Source organism: Pipistrellus kuhlii, unplaced genomic scaffold, assembly GCF_014108245.1.
Source record: "Pipistrellus kuhlii isolate mPipKuh1 unplaced genomic scaffold, mPipKuh1.p scaffold_m20_p_1, whole genome shotgun sequence".
Classification (NCBI taxonomy): Eukaryota; Metazoa; Chordata; class Mammalia; order Chiroptera; family Vespertilionidae; genus Pipistrellus; species Pipistrellus kuhlii.
The window spans coordinates 146,467,581-146,483,929 of NW_023425404.1; the positions used below are offsets into that span (position 1 = coordinate 146,467,581).

At 43.2% G+C, this 16,349-nt stretch overlaps 1 protein-coding gene across 7 annotated transcripts in view; it reads right to left on the minus strand.

Annotated features, from left to right (window-relative positions):
- AFF1 (AF4/FMR2 family member 1) overlaps positions 1-16,349 on the minus strand; it is a 199,797-nt gene that overhangs the window by 19,886 nt on the left and 163,562 nt on the right. For all 7 annotated transcript variants that reach the window (XM_036452767.2, XM_036452678.2, XM_036452586.2 and 4 more), the window contains 4 exons: positions 15,950-16,004; positions 15,777-15,814; positions 13,575-13,737; positions 6,279-7,220 (listed from right to left, as the gene is read on the minus strand). In XM_036452767.2, coding sequence (XP_036308660.1) covers positions 6,279-7,220; positions 13,575-13,737; positions 15,777-15,814; positions 15,950-16,004 — 1,198 coding nt within the window. The remainder of the gene's footprint in view (positions 1-6,278; positions 7,221-13,574; positions 13,738-15,776; positions 15,815-15,949; positions 16,005-16,349) is intronic.

Here is a 16,349-nt window from a genome sequence, read left to right on the forward strand (position 1 = left end):
GCCATGCGCATAGATAACAAGTCACGTGAGATTCAGGAGGCGTGACCTATAGTCCGGCATCCGATGTGGTTGTGCGGGTGGCAGAGCAGAGGAGAGAGTGAGTGTGCGGGCATAAAAAATACACAGCAGAAGCTGCCAGTTCCTGGCATAAAGTGCAGGCATAAAAATCGCAACAGAATCTGCTATCTGTACCCAGCCAGGCATTTATTGACTGACTTTTTTTTTTCTCCACTCCATCTGCCAAATCAAGCTATCCCTGTGCAGTTTTCAACTTTTTCCTTCTAACGCAGATTTCCAATAAACTACATCTTTTACTGCCAATATTGATCCCAAAATGTCCAGGAAAAGAAAAGTTGATGGTGAAGGCAGACAATTTAATGACAAATGGGAAAATGAATACGTTTGTGCTTAGAGAGGGCAAACCAGTGTGTATATTGTGTTATGAGACAGTGTCGGTGATGAAAGAGTACAATATACGTCGTCATTTTGACACCAAACATAATGTTAAGTATGGCAAATATACTTTGGAAGAAAAGCATAAAATTGTTGAAGAACTAAAAGGCAAACTACAATCACAGCAGCAAATGTTTACAAAGGCTACAGCGAAAAATGATGCTGCAGTGAAAGCAAGCTTTATAGTGGCTGAAGAAATTGCCTGTACTTCAAGGTGTTTTTCAGAGGGTGCCTTTTTGAAGCAATGCATGCTAAAAGTGTGTGAGCAAGTATGCCCAGACCAGATACAGAGTTTTCAAAATGTCAGTTTGTCAAGAAACACCATTGCAGATAGAGTTCAAGAACTCTCAGGAAATCTATCATCACAGCTGGCCGAACAGGCATGCAGTTATCTCGCTTTTTCACTTGCTATCGATGAAAGCACAGACAACACTGACACAGCGCAGCTGTCCATCTTTATACGTGCTATGAAGACCGACCTCTCTGTCACTGAGAAACTTTTGGATGTAGCTGCCATGCATGGGACGACGACTGGTAGAGATATATATTTGAGGCTGTGGAGAAATCTATAAATAATTTTAAATTACCCTGGGAAAAGTTGGTGGGGCTAACTACCGATGGCGCACCTTCAATGTGCGGAGAAAAGAAAGGCTTGGTTGGACTAATGAAGGAAAGAATGCAAAAAAGTCACTGCCACACACCCTTGATTACTTATCATTGCATTATCCACCAAGAGGCTATGTGTGGAAAAGTTCTGGATATGAATGACATAATGACCACAGTCATTAAAACTATTAACTTTATATGGGCATGTGGCCTGAATCATCAGGAGGTGGGTGCAGAGCATGGAGACGTGCCATACCACACAGAAGTAAGATGGCTGAGCAAGAGCGCAGTCCTCAAAAGATTTTTTGAGCTCAGAGAACAAATTGCTCTTTTCATGTAAAGTAAAGGAAAGCCCTTGCCTGAACTGTCAGATCCCACCTGGCTATGTGATTTTGCTATGATGTGTGACATATGCGAGCATCTCGCCCAACTGAATCTGAAGCTGCAGGGACGCAAACAAGTCATCACGAAGATGTCTGACATGATCACAGCATTCCAGCGTAAACTTCAACTATGGAAGTCCCAACTGGAACAGGACAATCTTGCCCACTTTCCCGTTTGTTTGAGTATCTCAACCACTATTTCTGGTACTTTTCCTTGCAGTCGGCTGGCTACCAAAGTTAGCCGTTTACTAAGAGAATTTGAGCGGCGCTTCTCTGACTTTAGAACACAGCACTCAGGCTTTGACATCTTTGCCAATCCTTTTACAGTTGATGTCAACAATGTGCCCCATCACCTTCAGATGGAGATAATCGAGCTTCAGTCTGACAGTGGCCTGAAATCAAGGTTTCAGGATGTTGAAATTGAGGACTTCTACCCTCTACTGCCCCCTGACTCAATGCTCCGACTTCATGCTGCCCGAATTCTAGCCATGTTCGGGAGCACCTATCTTTGTGAACAGATGTTTTCAATAATGAATCTGAACAAAAACAAGCACAGATCACGCATTACCGATGACAACCTCCATGCTGTTTTGCGGGTTGCTACAGCCCAAGAAATAAAACCGAACATTGACTCATTGATCCGGGGAAAACGGTGTCAGACATCTAGCCAGAAAACAAAACAATGAGCATTTTAGGTACATTCCAATATTACTGTTTTGCTTGATACCAATATTACTGTTTTGCTTGATAGCATGTGAGTTGGTTAACAGCACTGTTAAGGAAAAGATTGTTCCACTCATTTTAAATTCACATTTCTGGTTAACATTGTCAGTTTATGACTGTTCAGTAAACCATTCAGCCCTCGATTTAGGCTGGATTTTAGATTTTGGCCCCTTCTCTGATTGAGTTCGACACCCCTGACTATACTAATAATAGAGGAATATGCAAATTGTCCGGGACGCTGTCACAGTAACAACCAAATAGCAGGCTGCGTGTGGCAACAAGGCCAGCAGGGGGTTTCGTGAGGGATGACCAAATAACTGAACAGCAAGCTGTGTGGGATGACCAGGCCGGCAGGGGGGGAAATAAGTGGGGATGACCAGGCCGGCAGGGAGGGAAATAAGTGGGGATGACCAGGCAGGCGGGTGGGGGAGAGGAGAGTTAGTTAGGGGGTGATAAGGCTGGCAGGCAGAGGTGGTTGGGAGTGATCAGGCTAGCAGGGGGAGCAATTAGGGGTGATCAGGCAGGCAGGTGAGCAGTTAGGAGCCAGTGGTCCCAGATTGTGAGAGGGATGTCTGACTGCCAGTTTAGGGGGATCAGGCCTAAATCAGCAGTGGGACATCCCTCGGGTTGTCCCGGATTGGAGAGGGTGCAAGCTGGGCTGAGGGGACACTGCCCTCTTCCACCACTACCCCTCCCCCCCCCCCCCCCCCCCCGCCCAAATGAATTTTGTGCACTTAGTTAGCTACAAAGTGTCAGAACAAGCTCTAGCTCACACAGGGAGCTCCATGAATGCTCATACATTTTTAGATACTGTCAATGGCACTGGCCTGATTGTGTATTATTGATATATTGTGCTTCTCAACTTCAATTTTCCTTCCAAACCTGGAATAACATAACTTTGGTTTAAAAATTATTTAAACCAAAAAAAAACAGATTGTATTTTTTAAATTTTAAACGGTACGCAGATGATAAACTTCTGCAGTTTATGTAGAAAGCACTGTGTTCATGCCTATTAACCCTCACAAATTCCCACACTTTTCCTCATGAATTGTATCCTACCTGCTTCTTTAAGGGAGTAACATTACATATCCAGAACCATGAGCACACATGTATAGGTGCCACACCTAATGGCTTCATCACAGCTGTTAAACATCAGCAATTCTGATTAACTTTTAGACTTAACTTTTAAGTCTAAAATGGCTTCAAGCCGAAACTGGTTTGGCTCAGTGGATAGAGCATCGGCCTGTGGACTTGAGGGGTCCAGGGTTCAATTCCAGTCAAGGACATGTACCTTCGTTGAGGGCACACCCCTGGGGTAGGGGGAGAGGGGGAGAAGGAATTTAGGAGGCAGCTGATTGATGCTTCTTTCTCATTGATGTTTCTAGCTCTCTATACTTCTCCCTTCCTCTCTGTGAAAAATCAGTACCGGTAAAATATATATATTTTTTAAATAATAAAATAAAATAATAAAATAAAATAAAATAAAATGGCTTCAAGGGTCTGCTTACCCTCTGAAAAAGATCTCCTAAATTTTGCACCAGGAGAGGAATAGACCCTAAAGGGCCTTTAAATAAAAACACTAAATTCCACAAACGTGAACGATCAGTCACACTGCCCCACTGCTCTCACTACATCCTCAGAGAGCTTTGTCTAGTGATTGCACTTACAATGAAGAACACGAAAAAGTCTCCAACACCCAAATTTGCGAAAAAGCACCCAAGCTTAGAGAGGACAGCCCTGCCTCTCCACGGGGCCCAGGCCCACGGGGGCAGCCGATGCTCTGACCGAAGAGTCGGGATCCTGACAGGACAGAGGGAGCCCGGCCCACACAGGGGAAGGACCTGAGCTTAATGCGCAATATTAATCGTACCTGGAACCCAGCAGGAAGCAAAACCAAGTGGCACACGATTCTCTGATCCTGAAATCAGTATACGGTGAGCTGATTTTTGTATGTATTTATCCAAAAGCTTCTATATATTTAACTGGTGACACACTTAAAGCAAGGATTTCTGGTTGTCTAGATCCATGACATCTAAGCAAAGCACATGGAGGGATTTCTCCACCGAAAGAACCAGCTTTGTACAATGTTGGCCCTGAAGGAAGGCTCTGCTTCAGGGGTTCCGGACGCGTAGGCGTTAGGATTAACTGAGAATTTAAAAATATCCGTGGGGGTGAGGGGTTTGAGGGTGGGCACCCTGCCACCAGGCCTACAAGCTCCCCAGGCGACTGCAATGAGCAGCCAGGGTTTGGAACCACCGGTTCAGGCCCTGGTCCTGTCACCACCACACCAGAGGCAGACAGTTCCTGGGCAGAGCTCCTCACTGCTGGCCTGGGCTTTAAAGAAGCACATTCTTGACTAAGATGAGGGTCAATATTTCTCCATCCTCCCAACAGCATGACAAACGAGCTGGCCTCACGGAGCTCAGCCAAGGCCTGCACACGGCTGTGGGAGGCACGGCTCACAGAGCCAGCAGGCCGAGCCGAGATCCTTTGGGGGCTGCGAGCAGCGCTTTTAGATTTGCATGGAGTACAGACTGGGCTGAAAACATCTGGGGAGCCTGCCACTTCCAACATGTTCACCTGTTAGTTAGTTAGCATTTTAGAAGTCAATGCTTCTCACTCCAGCTAATGCAGAAAGTTACACTGGAAACCAGACAAGACCCTGGCAGGGGACAGGAGATAAAAAGATTTCCCAGGAGGAGGAGGAGGTAAATGAGTGTATTTAGAAGTCTTTTCAGATATATTAAACACAGGTACTCTTCCTAGCCAAGTCCACCACAATTTCCTCCATCCGGTTCCACACCTTTGGCACACATCGTTTTCGTGGATTTTGGACATGAGCGAAAATATGCCCCCTTCTAGCTGAAACAGCACTGCCAATTACCACGTGACCTCAGCCCACTCCAATCATGGTGGCAATACCCTCATGTCCCATTTGACAAGGATCTGGACAAGACAGCCACCCGTGCTACTGGGCTGAGGGGACACTACTTGTTAGAGTCATGTTATATTTTTAACTAGTGAAGTAATCGGTGGAATCACAGACGTGACAGCAGGCTGCCTCGTAGCTGTGTCCTTTGTTATTCTTAGCTCAACTTCCACAACTGAGGAGGCAGCTCTGCGTACAGAGTGTGCACCATCTGACTCCTCAGCAGGAAGAGCTGGCTCTCCTAGTGCCCTTCCCCCTGAGCATCAGGCAGGTTGGCAGGGAAATGCCACTGACAGAAACACTCATTTATCATACCTTCATCACCAAGAAGCTGCAAAAAACAACTATCAGGAGCTCAATGGTTAAGAATAATGGAAGGAAGGAAACTGTCCAAAATAGTGTTATGTCCATGGAACTGAGGTTCTTAATGCAGAGACTTTTTTTCCTTTTTAAAAAACTATGTCATTATTTAAGTGAAACTTCCAAAAATTGTAATAAAAAATGAAATTGACAGATTTTTAATACTTTACGAGACACCATTCCAGCCTATTATTATTCAATGGGATGTCCTAACCACTTACTAAGCTCTAAAACCTTTTAATATAATGCACTGCTTATTAATAAGTTAGTAATGGAGGGCACAGAGTCTAAATCTGGCTTGTTCAAATTAATGAGGTATTATGTGGCCATGAGCTAAACTGTGGCTGTAATACCAGTATCAAAAAGGTTATACTACAGGAGCAAAATTCAGTGTATAGCAGTGCTTTCAGGAATTTGGAATACTAATTAACACTGCAATTCATGTAAGGTTTTAATTTCTAGGGTAAAATCGAATGGACCAAGTGGTAAATATCAATGTTATCAGAATAAATAAAAAAGCATACCCAAATGCTTCATTATCCTAAAATAAAATATCATTTCCAATGACTGCCTCCTCTTTTTGCAAACCAGTGAGACTGCTGAAGGGCTCTGGTGCCCGGTAATGCCAATCTGCAGAATGGCAAGTACTCAGGTCTACAATGGAGGAGTAATTGGCTTAGGAGCAAAGCCTGGATCTAATCTGAACAAACGCTTCCCGCCTCTTCTAGACAGCTCGGGGCAGGAGTCATGGGCCAAAGACAGCCCTCAGCGAAGAACAGCAGGTACCGCCACCCTGCAGGGGAAGGCCTGGCCCCCGCACTCACCCTTCTCTTTTTGGCCAACTTGCTTGAGTTGTCGGAGCTTCTCTTCTCAGAATCCAGCTTCTTCCCTGCCGGTGGCTGCTTGTCCTCTGGTTTCTTTTGGCGGCTCCCCTTCCCAGGTGGCTGGGGGACCCAAGAGAGGAGGTCGAGGGTTATCTTCACCACCAAGCTTTGCAGGGCCGGAGCGTCCCTGAGCGGGGAGAGCAGCTTGGTGTCTCTCAAAGGCACCTGAAGTTTGTCCTTCCCAGGGTCCTCCTGCACCACCACGGCCCGGCGACAGCCACTAGTCCTGCCACCACTGCTGCTGTCGTGCTTGGGGCCCTGGCTGTGAGTCAGGGGGACGAGGGCCAAGTGCTCGGGGCTCCTGTCCTCCACATTGTCCTTCGCGGGCTCAGGACCGGAGAGTGCCTTTGCGGGGGCCGGGGGCCCGCCCCGGTGCCTCCTCTTCTCGCCGGGCGTGGGCGCGGGCGCCGCGGGCTTGGGCTCTCGGTCTCCGGCGCGCGGCCTCCCTTTCGTCTTCACCTTGGGCTTGTCTTTGGAAGGCTGATCCTTGGCACTGTGGGGAAGGCCCGGCTCACTCTCCACCTGCACGCTGGCCCGCGAGTCTGCCGGGGCGGAGGCCTTGACAGGTTTTTTGGGTTGTTTGGTTCCAACCGTTTGCCTCTGGGGCGGCTCCTGTTGGGCAGGGGACTTCTGACAGCTCCTCTTGCCGGTGTGGGAGCCTTCGGGAGGGGCCCGGGGCGCTCTGCTGGAGCTTTTCGGGGGAGGACCTTTGGGTTCTGAATGCTCGTGGCCAGTGGTGCCACCGTCACCGCCCTTGCCCTTCCCGTCCGGGTGCCGCAGTGGGGGCGCCGCACCCCCCAGGGCCTCTGGTGGCGCTGCCGGCTGGTTGACTTTGGTCAGCCAGTTGTCTAGCTGCCATTTGTTTGTTGTCGGAGGCTCGGGCTGAAAACAAGGAAAAAGAGAAAAGTGGTCACTGGCCAAGGATGATTAATTCTTCCCTGTGTTACTCAATACTACATCCTGTCAGCCCAAACCTAAGAACTGAGATCCTTTTTACCCTCCTCAAATTACAGGTCAAATTCTATAACAATTGACCTTTAAGACAATTTTCCGAATGTTTAATGCTACAGGAATTCTAGTTAGGTAGATAGTGACAATTAAATATTGACCAATATAGACTATAGACAACTGCTGAGAAATCTCTGCTACATAAGCATTTTGTTCTAATGGTAATTACAGTATTAATTTAAACAGAATTGACACATTTTTGGCTTGTAAACTGTTCTATCAGAAAATAATAGGGAATAAAAAGAATCCTTTTCTCAAGCATTTTCAAAAAAAGGCTAATTCATAAACTAAGTCTTAAGAGATTATCTATGGGTTTCATACTTTATCCTTTTCTTGATATACACAGAGTGGCCAGATTATTATTATCTCTGAGTGCATAATAATCTGGCCACTCAGTGTATATCCTACAAAATAAAAGGTTAATATGCAAATTGTCCCTTAAACCAGGAGTTTCAACCAGAAGGCAGCTGACAACTGCCCATGTCCACTCCTCCTGGCCAGGCTGGCCAGACCCCACCCATGCACGAATTCATGCACCAGGTCTCTAATATTTATATCTATATCAATATCTATATCAATATCTATATCAATATCTATATCTATATCTATATCTACCTATATATCTAGATCTAGATCTAGGTTTATACACCAAGTGACCAGATTATTATGCATTCAGAGATCATAATCTGGCCACTCAGTGTACTTCTCAACTAAAAATTGCTTTTTTTAAAACTAGCTATAATTTCTCATATTTACTTAAAAAAATTATCTGTGAAAGGTTTCCCTGTATCACAGATACATGTTGATTTTCAAATTTTCCACCTTGATAAAAAGAGTCAGGTGAGGTCACCCTGGCCTTAACGCTCAGCTAGTTGACCATTGTTCCCTGCACCGAAAGGTCACAGGTTCAGTTTCTGGTCAGAGCACATAGCCCAATTGCAGGCTCAATGCCCAGTTGCAGCACATGCAGTAGGCAACCTAAATTGATGTGTGTGTTTTTCTCATATTAATGTCTCTCTATCTCTCTAAGTCAATAAATAAAATACAACATTAAAAAAAAAAGAGTCAAGTCAGGTCACATTAGATGAGCCTCAGTCCCACCTGAAGTCTTTTAAAATCAAGCATTATGTTTCTTGTTTTAGACAATCTGAGCTGAAATGCCACCTATTTTTCTAAGACACAAAGGGAGGCTCCACAGCACACAATTCAGAGCAATGGGATTTGACTAATTATCTATGAACTGATTTGACAAATAAGCAGAAGTCCCTGACATCTGTTATCTCATAAATCTGTTGCTGATTTCTCTCTCTCCAACTAGGTGTTTGATCTTATTAACAAATGACAGAGTCCTCTGCATCTCCAAGTTCCACTATGTCTTACACATGATGGTGTACATTGAGATTTTTAATTTGAGCATTCCTATAAGGTGTATTACTGTGCCCATAAATATGCTGAATAAAAATAGTAATATCTAATAGAGTGAGCAGTGATTATGTTTTTCTTAAAGGGAAAGACATCATTTCATGCTGCATGTTTTCCTTAAGATCCATCTGACAGGTGGTTTGTATGAATGCACCAGGAAGTTATTTCACATGGGATTTAACTGACTTGATTATGGATAAGGAGATCCATATCCAGAGTTGGACGATGTTTTATGGGAAAGATTGCTAACAATTTTCCCAAGTGAAATATCCCAAATAATTCAACTCTATAAAAACATGTGAACTTAATACAGGGAAGATGGGTGGATATAATGTAAAATCTTTTTGACCAGAAAAAAATTCGATAGTGAAATGATCAGGTAGTTAGTTTGGACTTAGTGTGATTGAAACAGTTTAGACCTGAAAGGAACTAGATAGGGCCAAACTTCAGCAGAAAGATAGCTGCATACCTGCTTTTTTCTGCTTACCCCATGCTGCTGCTTAGGATAACATACCTCCTGTACAGTTCCTAATACCGCCAGCTCTATACCAAGGCTCACATTTGATTTTTCAGAGCAGGGAGGGAGGGAAGAAGGAAACTACGTGCCAGGAATTTTGTCACATATAATCCACAACTGTATTCAATAGTCTAACAAGACAGGATGACTGTTAAAGGTAGAGAAAAGATCAGCACACAATATCTGCTTGTCAAACACTAGTTCCTGCAAAGACTTGAGGGTGTGGTAATACCGGTGGTTAGCTGGGGACAAGGCATGAGTCACCTGCCAATCACATCAGGAACCAAACCCTTTCTTGGGAAAGGTATGGCTAGATCTCTTCAGGGATATGTTTACAGCTGCATTCCAGTCACTGACATGCTTGGTAGAAAAGTATTTATGCAGGAACTAAGAAGAAAAGTTAATCCTGGTATAGATATCATCTGCTGCTTCTCTCTCCAAAGAGGACAGTATTGGATACATTAGGTAGTCCCTAAAGGAATGTCCTGGTTACAGAAATAAAACACATTTGCAGTCCTAAAATGCCCAGAAGGCATATGGCCCAATTGCAAGGTAAAATTGAGCCACTGTGCCCAGATGGAGGGGAAAGGACAGGGACAATCCTATTGTATACCTACTTATAAAGACATAAAGATGCAAAGTGGATAGAATTTCTTCCAGATCAGACATTATTTAGCTACTGGGATGGGGGAAATTTTTACATAAGGGATCTATTAAAACTAGATTTAAAATGGATTTTAAGAATGTAAGTACTGGATAAGATCAAGGTTTGAGCTTTCAGTTTTCCTCTGCCACTCCTATGCCCCGCCTCCTAGGGTTGGAACAGCCCACACACTGCATACTACAAGTGAAAAAAATATGATCAATTTCATTCCGCATTTTAATAAATGTTTTACCTCTTCTAACTTTTCAACTGGCAAAAGTTCACATATTTTAGAGTGAATTATGATTTTGAACAAAATGTTCTGAGCTATGCACAATAGATGCCTACTGTGGCATCTATTGTGCATAGCTCAGAATGCAAAGAAGGAAGGAGAGAAGCAGAATGGTATAGTAGCAAATAGAAAGGCTTCAGAATTAAAGGGTTATTGGTTTGAATCTTCAGTGCTACACTATAAGTGAAAAGAAAGCTGCCAACCTTTTAGGGTTGAACGAGGGTTAAGAGCCTCACAGACAATCACCCAAAAGTAGCTAACTACCAAAGAAATGGACAATGAGTATAATAGATTAGAAAACTAAGAAGATCTCTGAATAATGGAGAACAGAACAATTCTTTCCCCCTGAACTTCACTGAACCGGAAAGAAAGTGAGGTGTCCCACACATTTTGTATTTTGATCCCCACTGTAAAGCAAACACTGCTTTTCCCCAACTTCCCCCATCAGCTCACTGGGCAGGCAGACAGCATTTCAGAGTCTCAAAAGATTATAAACTACTTCATCAAATGAACTGAAAATGGAGCCATAAAAAAGCAAAATTTTCAGCATTAAAAATAGAATTTAAAAAAAGATAAAGTAATAACTAGTAACTATGGTCTGTTATGTATGGAATTCATGTTACTCTCAACTAATACAGGAGATTTACAATAATGCAAACATTTATTTTAAAAGGAAAGAAAAGTAGTTAAGTACTTGGGGGAAAATTAAAGGTTTAAAATATAGGCAAAGACAACTATTTCTGGGGAAGCTGAACCCTAATATATAACATAGAAATCGTACCAAGATTAGATTTGCACAGCAACACAAAAGTACAAATATGGACCTATTTAGTAAGGTAATTTAAAAAATAGACTTTTTTCCATATGACATCTGTGGTGGAATTACTGCAAAAATACACATTTTCGTGAAAACCCTTATGGAGAAGACCATCAATCTCAAGGTGAAACCCTAGGATACAACAGAAAATGTAAAGACTAAGGTCTAGGATAAGGAATTCCTTCTCATCAGGAGATTGGTCTTTACTGGCAAACCGGGAAGTGGATGTATTTGGTCTGCCTACAACATTCCAAAGGAGTCCACTCTTTTCCATGGTGGTGGGAAGAAAAGGAAGAATTCTTACATCACTCTCAAGAATGAGCATGAGAGAAAGAAGGTTAAGCTGCTGGCCTGAAGTACTGTAAAAGGTGGATGGCCCGTTGACCTGTGAACCAGGAAGGCACGGTTCCATTCTTGGTCAGGGCATGCCTGGGCTGCAGGCTCCATCCAGAAGGCAGTTGATCAATAATTCTCTCTCGTCATTGATGTTTATCTACCTCTCCTTCTGCCTTCCTCTCTGAAAATACGTGTGTGTGTGTGTGTGTGTGTGTGTGTGTATGTGTTCTAAATGGTGGATGAGAAATGTCAAATCAGTCGCCTTCGTTGGGAGTGCCCTTCAGGAATGTGTGCTGGAGTTTTTGTGGCCAGCCACGTTGACAGACATCATTGTGGTAAATGTCTGACCTACTGCTTCAACAAACCAGAAGACATCTAATTAAATGTGGGTGAATAAAAGATATGAACTAACATTTTATTTATTATATTGTTTTAAATGTATTTTTATTGATTTCACAGAGAAAGAGAGAGGGAAAGAGAGAGAAACATCAATGGTGAGAGAGAATTATTGATTGGCTGGCTCCTGCACGGCCCCTACTGGGGATCGAGCCTGCACCCCAGGCATGTGCCCTTGGCTAGCATCAAACCTGGGACCCTTCAGTCTGCAGACCGTCAGTCACTCTATCTACTGAGCCAAACCATTTAGGGAGACATGAACTAACATTTTAATAAATAAATAACTATAATAAGTTAGGGTGGGAACATTAATTTTTTTTAATCTAAGGCAACTATTTCAGTAACCACTTGAGCACAAAATGTAATTGTTTCATGAAATCAAATACTAGACTACTCTTTTTTTAAAATTTTAACTATTCAGTCAAATCTGTGCCATTTGTACTTTATTTGAATCAAATTTTACTACTTAAATGAGTTCTGTACTATCAGTAACGTAATGAGCACACAGATTTTTCTTATTGAACAAGGTAAGACCCAAAGCAAAGATCTTCCAACATTAGCATGAACAACCACGTAGTTTGCCTGCAGAGCATATTCAGTATCTTTTTCCCTGGGCACAGGAACATCACCTCAACGGTAACTAGATCTCACAAGGAAACACAACCCCCTGAAACAGAGAGTGGCTTCTAAAACCTCTAAGGCTCTCCAAGTGCAGTTCCTGCGGATCTGCGTTTACGCTCTCCCACACACACTCGTGGAGCACTCACTCTGCGCCAGACGCACACTCACGTCTAACGGGAAGGGCAGCCGGGAGCGGACTCAGCCTCCCGTGCCCTCAGACGTGGCTCTCGCTCCATGGTCTTCAGACGGATTCGTTAGTTCGGTCGTGGAACTAACTGTCTTGCTTTCCAAACAGCGGACACAGATACTGAGAACCTCAACACTTCCTTAAGTAGAAAGTCTAATTTCTCAGAGTTCCCATCTGAAATATACAGAATCATTCTCTCTCTACAAGCTGGTCTTCCAAAATTTCCTCCCTGTCCTCTAAGCGTCCTTCCCCGGCATGATTTTTATATTGCCACTCCCAAGTTTTGGGGGCATTTGGCAACCTCATTAATTGTTACTAAAATTCTTGTGCTGGACAATCCAGGAGGCAGCATATATCCTCTAGATACATGTGGTGTTTGAGATTTTTTTCAACCTCGTCTGTTTATCTTTACAATATTTCCCAGGGGGTGGCGGCAGGCGGACACAGTTGTCCCTGTTTCACATGGGGCAGAGGGCGCAGAAACACAGCCCTGGCAAAGTCGTGTCACCATCCATTTAATGCATGGCTTTTAGTGATTCAAAAATAGAACCTCTGATGACTTATTTCTAGTTCATGCTCCTGCCCTTTGCTAAAGCACACTGTCTCCTTTTGATTTCCTTAATTCATGCATTCCTGAAATTTCAAAAAGATATCTCATTCATATTAAAACAGGGGCCCACTAAAAATGAGTTTTCCTTTTCAAGAGAAGAGAAGAGAAAAGAGTGTGCAAACACCCTTAGTGAGTTGCTCTTCAAAACACACTAGCAATAACAGAGAAGAACCTATCGCTTTAAACAGAAGAGAGAAGACCTCTCTCCCAAACCTCCACCGCCAAATGTCTGGTAAGAAACAAGTAAAAGAAACAGCCAGTTCTACACAAGCAGGAGCAGGGAAGCACTGCCCCAGGGGACAGAGCCGCCCAGTCTCCTGGCCTGGCCTACGGCCGCCTCCAGCCCCCAATGCTGCCGTCTGGGACAGTCTCCTGGGGACACGGTACCTCGGGAGCCGGAGTGTCCTGGGGCTCATTCTCCTCGCTGTCACTTGAGCTGCTCTCGCTCTCCGAGTCCGAGGAGCTGTCTGAGTCACTGGTGCTCTCTGACTCCGCACCACTGGAATGTGCTGAGGCCGCTGCTGCTGCTTCTGGAAGTGACTGCGGAGCGCTGCAAGGCAACCAAGAGATCGTCTGAAGGCACCACGCAAGGTGGATCCCCTTCCCACTCATGTCCTGCGTTGCCCATTTTTCTGGTACTCAAAGGAAAGGGCCTCAGTATTACCCAACATTAGTAAATTTCCATATCATCCAGTTGAAAGGCCAACAATGACTCAAAAAATCAACCAAAAAACCCCCCACAAAACTTAAAATAGCTTATTAGATGACAACGTAAAAGAGAAGCCTGTGGAATTTTGCTTCTGAAAGCATTTCAAATTAAACTGATTTAACATAGATGTGTGGTGCTTTATGTCAGGGGTTGATAAACTATGGACTGAGCCGACTGCCTGTTTTTCTAAATAAAGTTTTATTGGAATACATCCACTCATTATCTTCTGTATTATCTGTCTGCTTTTATACTGTAAAAGCAAAGCTGACTAGCTTTAACACAGACTGTATGGCCCACAAAGCCTAAACTATTTACTTTCTGAACTTTTTAAGTTTGTTGACTCCTGATATATATATAGATAGATAGATATAGATATATATACAGATATCCCAAAAAAGTTCATTTATGTAAGAACAGCTAATACATTAAAATCTCTCTACTGTCTAGATGAGAACTAACTGTGTGAGAGCCAAAGACTACTAAATGTATATGGTTTTCCTTTAGAAAGCGACTTCAAAAGCAAGCCTGACACATTAGGGCAGAATTATGAAGTAGGCCATTGTTTATAAGCGGTTTAGGATGACCTCCAACTATCAGCTGAAGGAGAGATTAACTACTACAAGTTTTACGAATAGGACAATAGCTCTGGGTGAATGAGAAAACACTGCTGGGCATATACAGAATTTCAAAACGTATCTTAAAACTTGCAGTTTTAATGAAATTAGCCAAAGCAAATACATCAATATCTATACTATTGAAAGCCTCCAAATCTACCTAAAACATTAAATAATAAATTTATTAAATAAAATTATATTAAAGTAGAATTTAAAATTATAACAAAACCACCATTTGAGGTCATTTTAAAGCAAACACACTATACTATGAAAATTTCAACAGATAAAATGTGGCGTCAGGTTTGTGATCATTTTCACTGTGGAGCTGAAGAGCTTAAGCCACAGACGACCAGAATGAGACACTTTTGCGTTATTTCTGCCTCTGATTTTTCCCCATTTTGTTTTTTTCTATTTCCTTTTCCTTCTCTCTAAGTTAGGCTAGCTTGTCATATTTTATGAGTCATTATAAGCCACTAGAAGTTACTGAACAAAATGAAGTATAAATAAATGAGCAGAGTTTATGACTCTGTAAGACCTTGCAAAACTTTACGAGCTTCCTCCACGTTAACCATCACGTCAATCGTACGTGAGGAAGGTTTCCATTGCTGAGCCTGCCTCTGAATGGATGACCACATCTCAAGGGAGTGAAACAGCTACAGTGTAATTTAACTCTTCCCTGTCCGTGGAGGTCAGGTATTGGCATACTGAATTACTAAATTCAATACCAGAGGTGGTTTCGTTTCCATTTCCAAAAATTAAAGCGTGTTTTCTAAAATATCGCCAAGCTGTTTCCAAAATGAAAACAGTGCCATTTCCCACCTCACTGAAATGCACTGCAGGCCATTTTAAAAAGCCACAGAAACAATTAGAAAACTCATGACTAACAAAACAGCCACCATGGAAAATTTGGCTTTATAATTGTTAAAAATACAGCAAATCTGTTACTTTCACAGAAACACTGGGCTCTTCGGCATAACTTTTCAAATACTGGTTACATAATACTGAGGAAAGTGATTCAGGCTTATTTTAAACTCTCAAAATTTTTTTCTCCTACACCGATAGTGCTCTTTCCTTTTATAAAGTTAACCTCTCTAAGGCTGAGTGAAACTTCCAAAACAGTGAACAGGTACTTCCTTCCTTTTAACTGTGATACTCTTCTCCTCCCCATGAAGAAGTTACGGAAGTGCTAAGGCTATAATCGCCCCCCCCCCCCCCCGGTAGAAAACTTCAAACGTTGGTGTAGATGGAGAAACCCGCACACGGTACCTTGGCGGTGCAGATGTGGAAGGAGGCTTCTCTGGGGTCTAGGCATTCACAACAAGGGGGAGGAGGACGAGGAAAAGAAAAAAAACAAAACAAAACAGGTTAGGATAAGCAGGTCAGAAAAGTTAGACAGATTTCAAAGGACTCGGGGGAGTTATGGGATACACACAACTTACTTGCTCGCTCTCACTGTCCTCACTGTCACTGAGTTGCAGGTCATCTTCAAGCATGCTGGAAGGGGAGGGGCACACACAGGGCAGATTTACAATGATTTCAAACAACTCCTTTATCATGTAAATAGAAAATATGCTGACTGATTAAAATGGGGGTGGGGTAGGTTTTATTTATTAATCCAATACTTTATTTCATGGAAATGTACGTTTTACAATCGTAACACAAAGCAGTTCAGTCCAAGGTCCTTACTATCTCAAAACGGAATCTTTCCCATGTCTGAGCAAAACTACCATGCGACAGGGAGTTGTTGCCAGCCCCATAAGGTAGTTCCAGGTCCATAGGATGGAAGGTACATGGGATGGAAGGGAGGGAGGGAGGAAGGAAAGAAGGAACGAGGGAGGG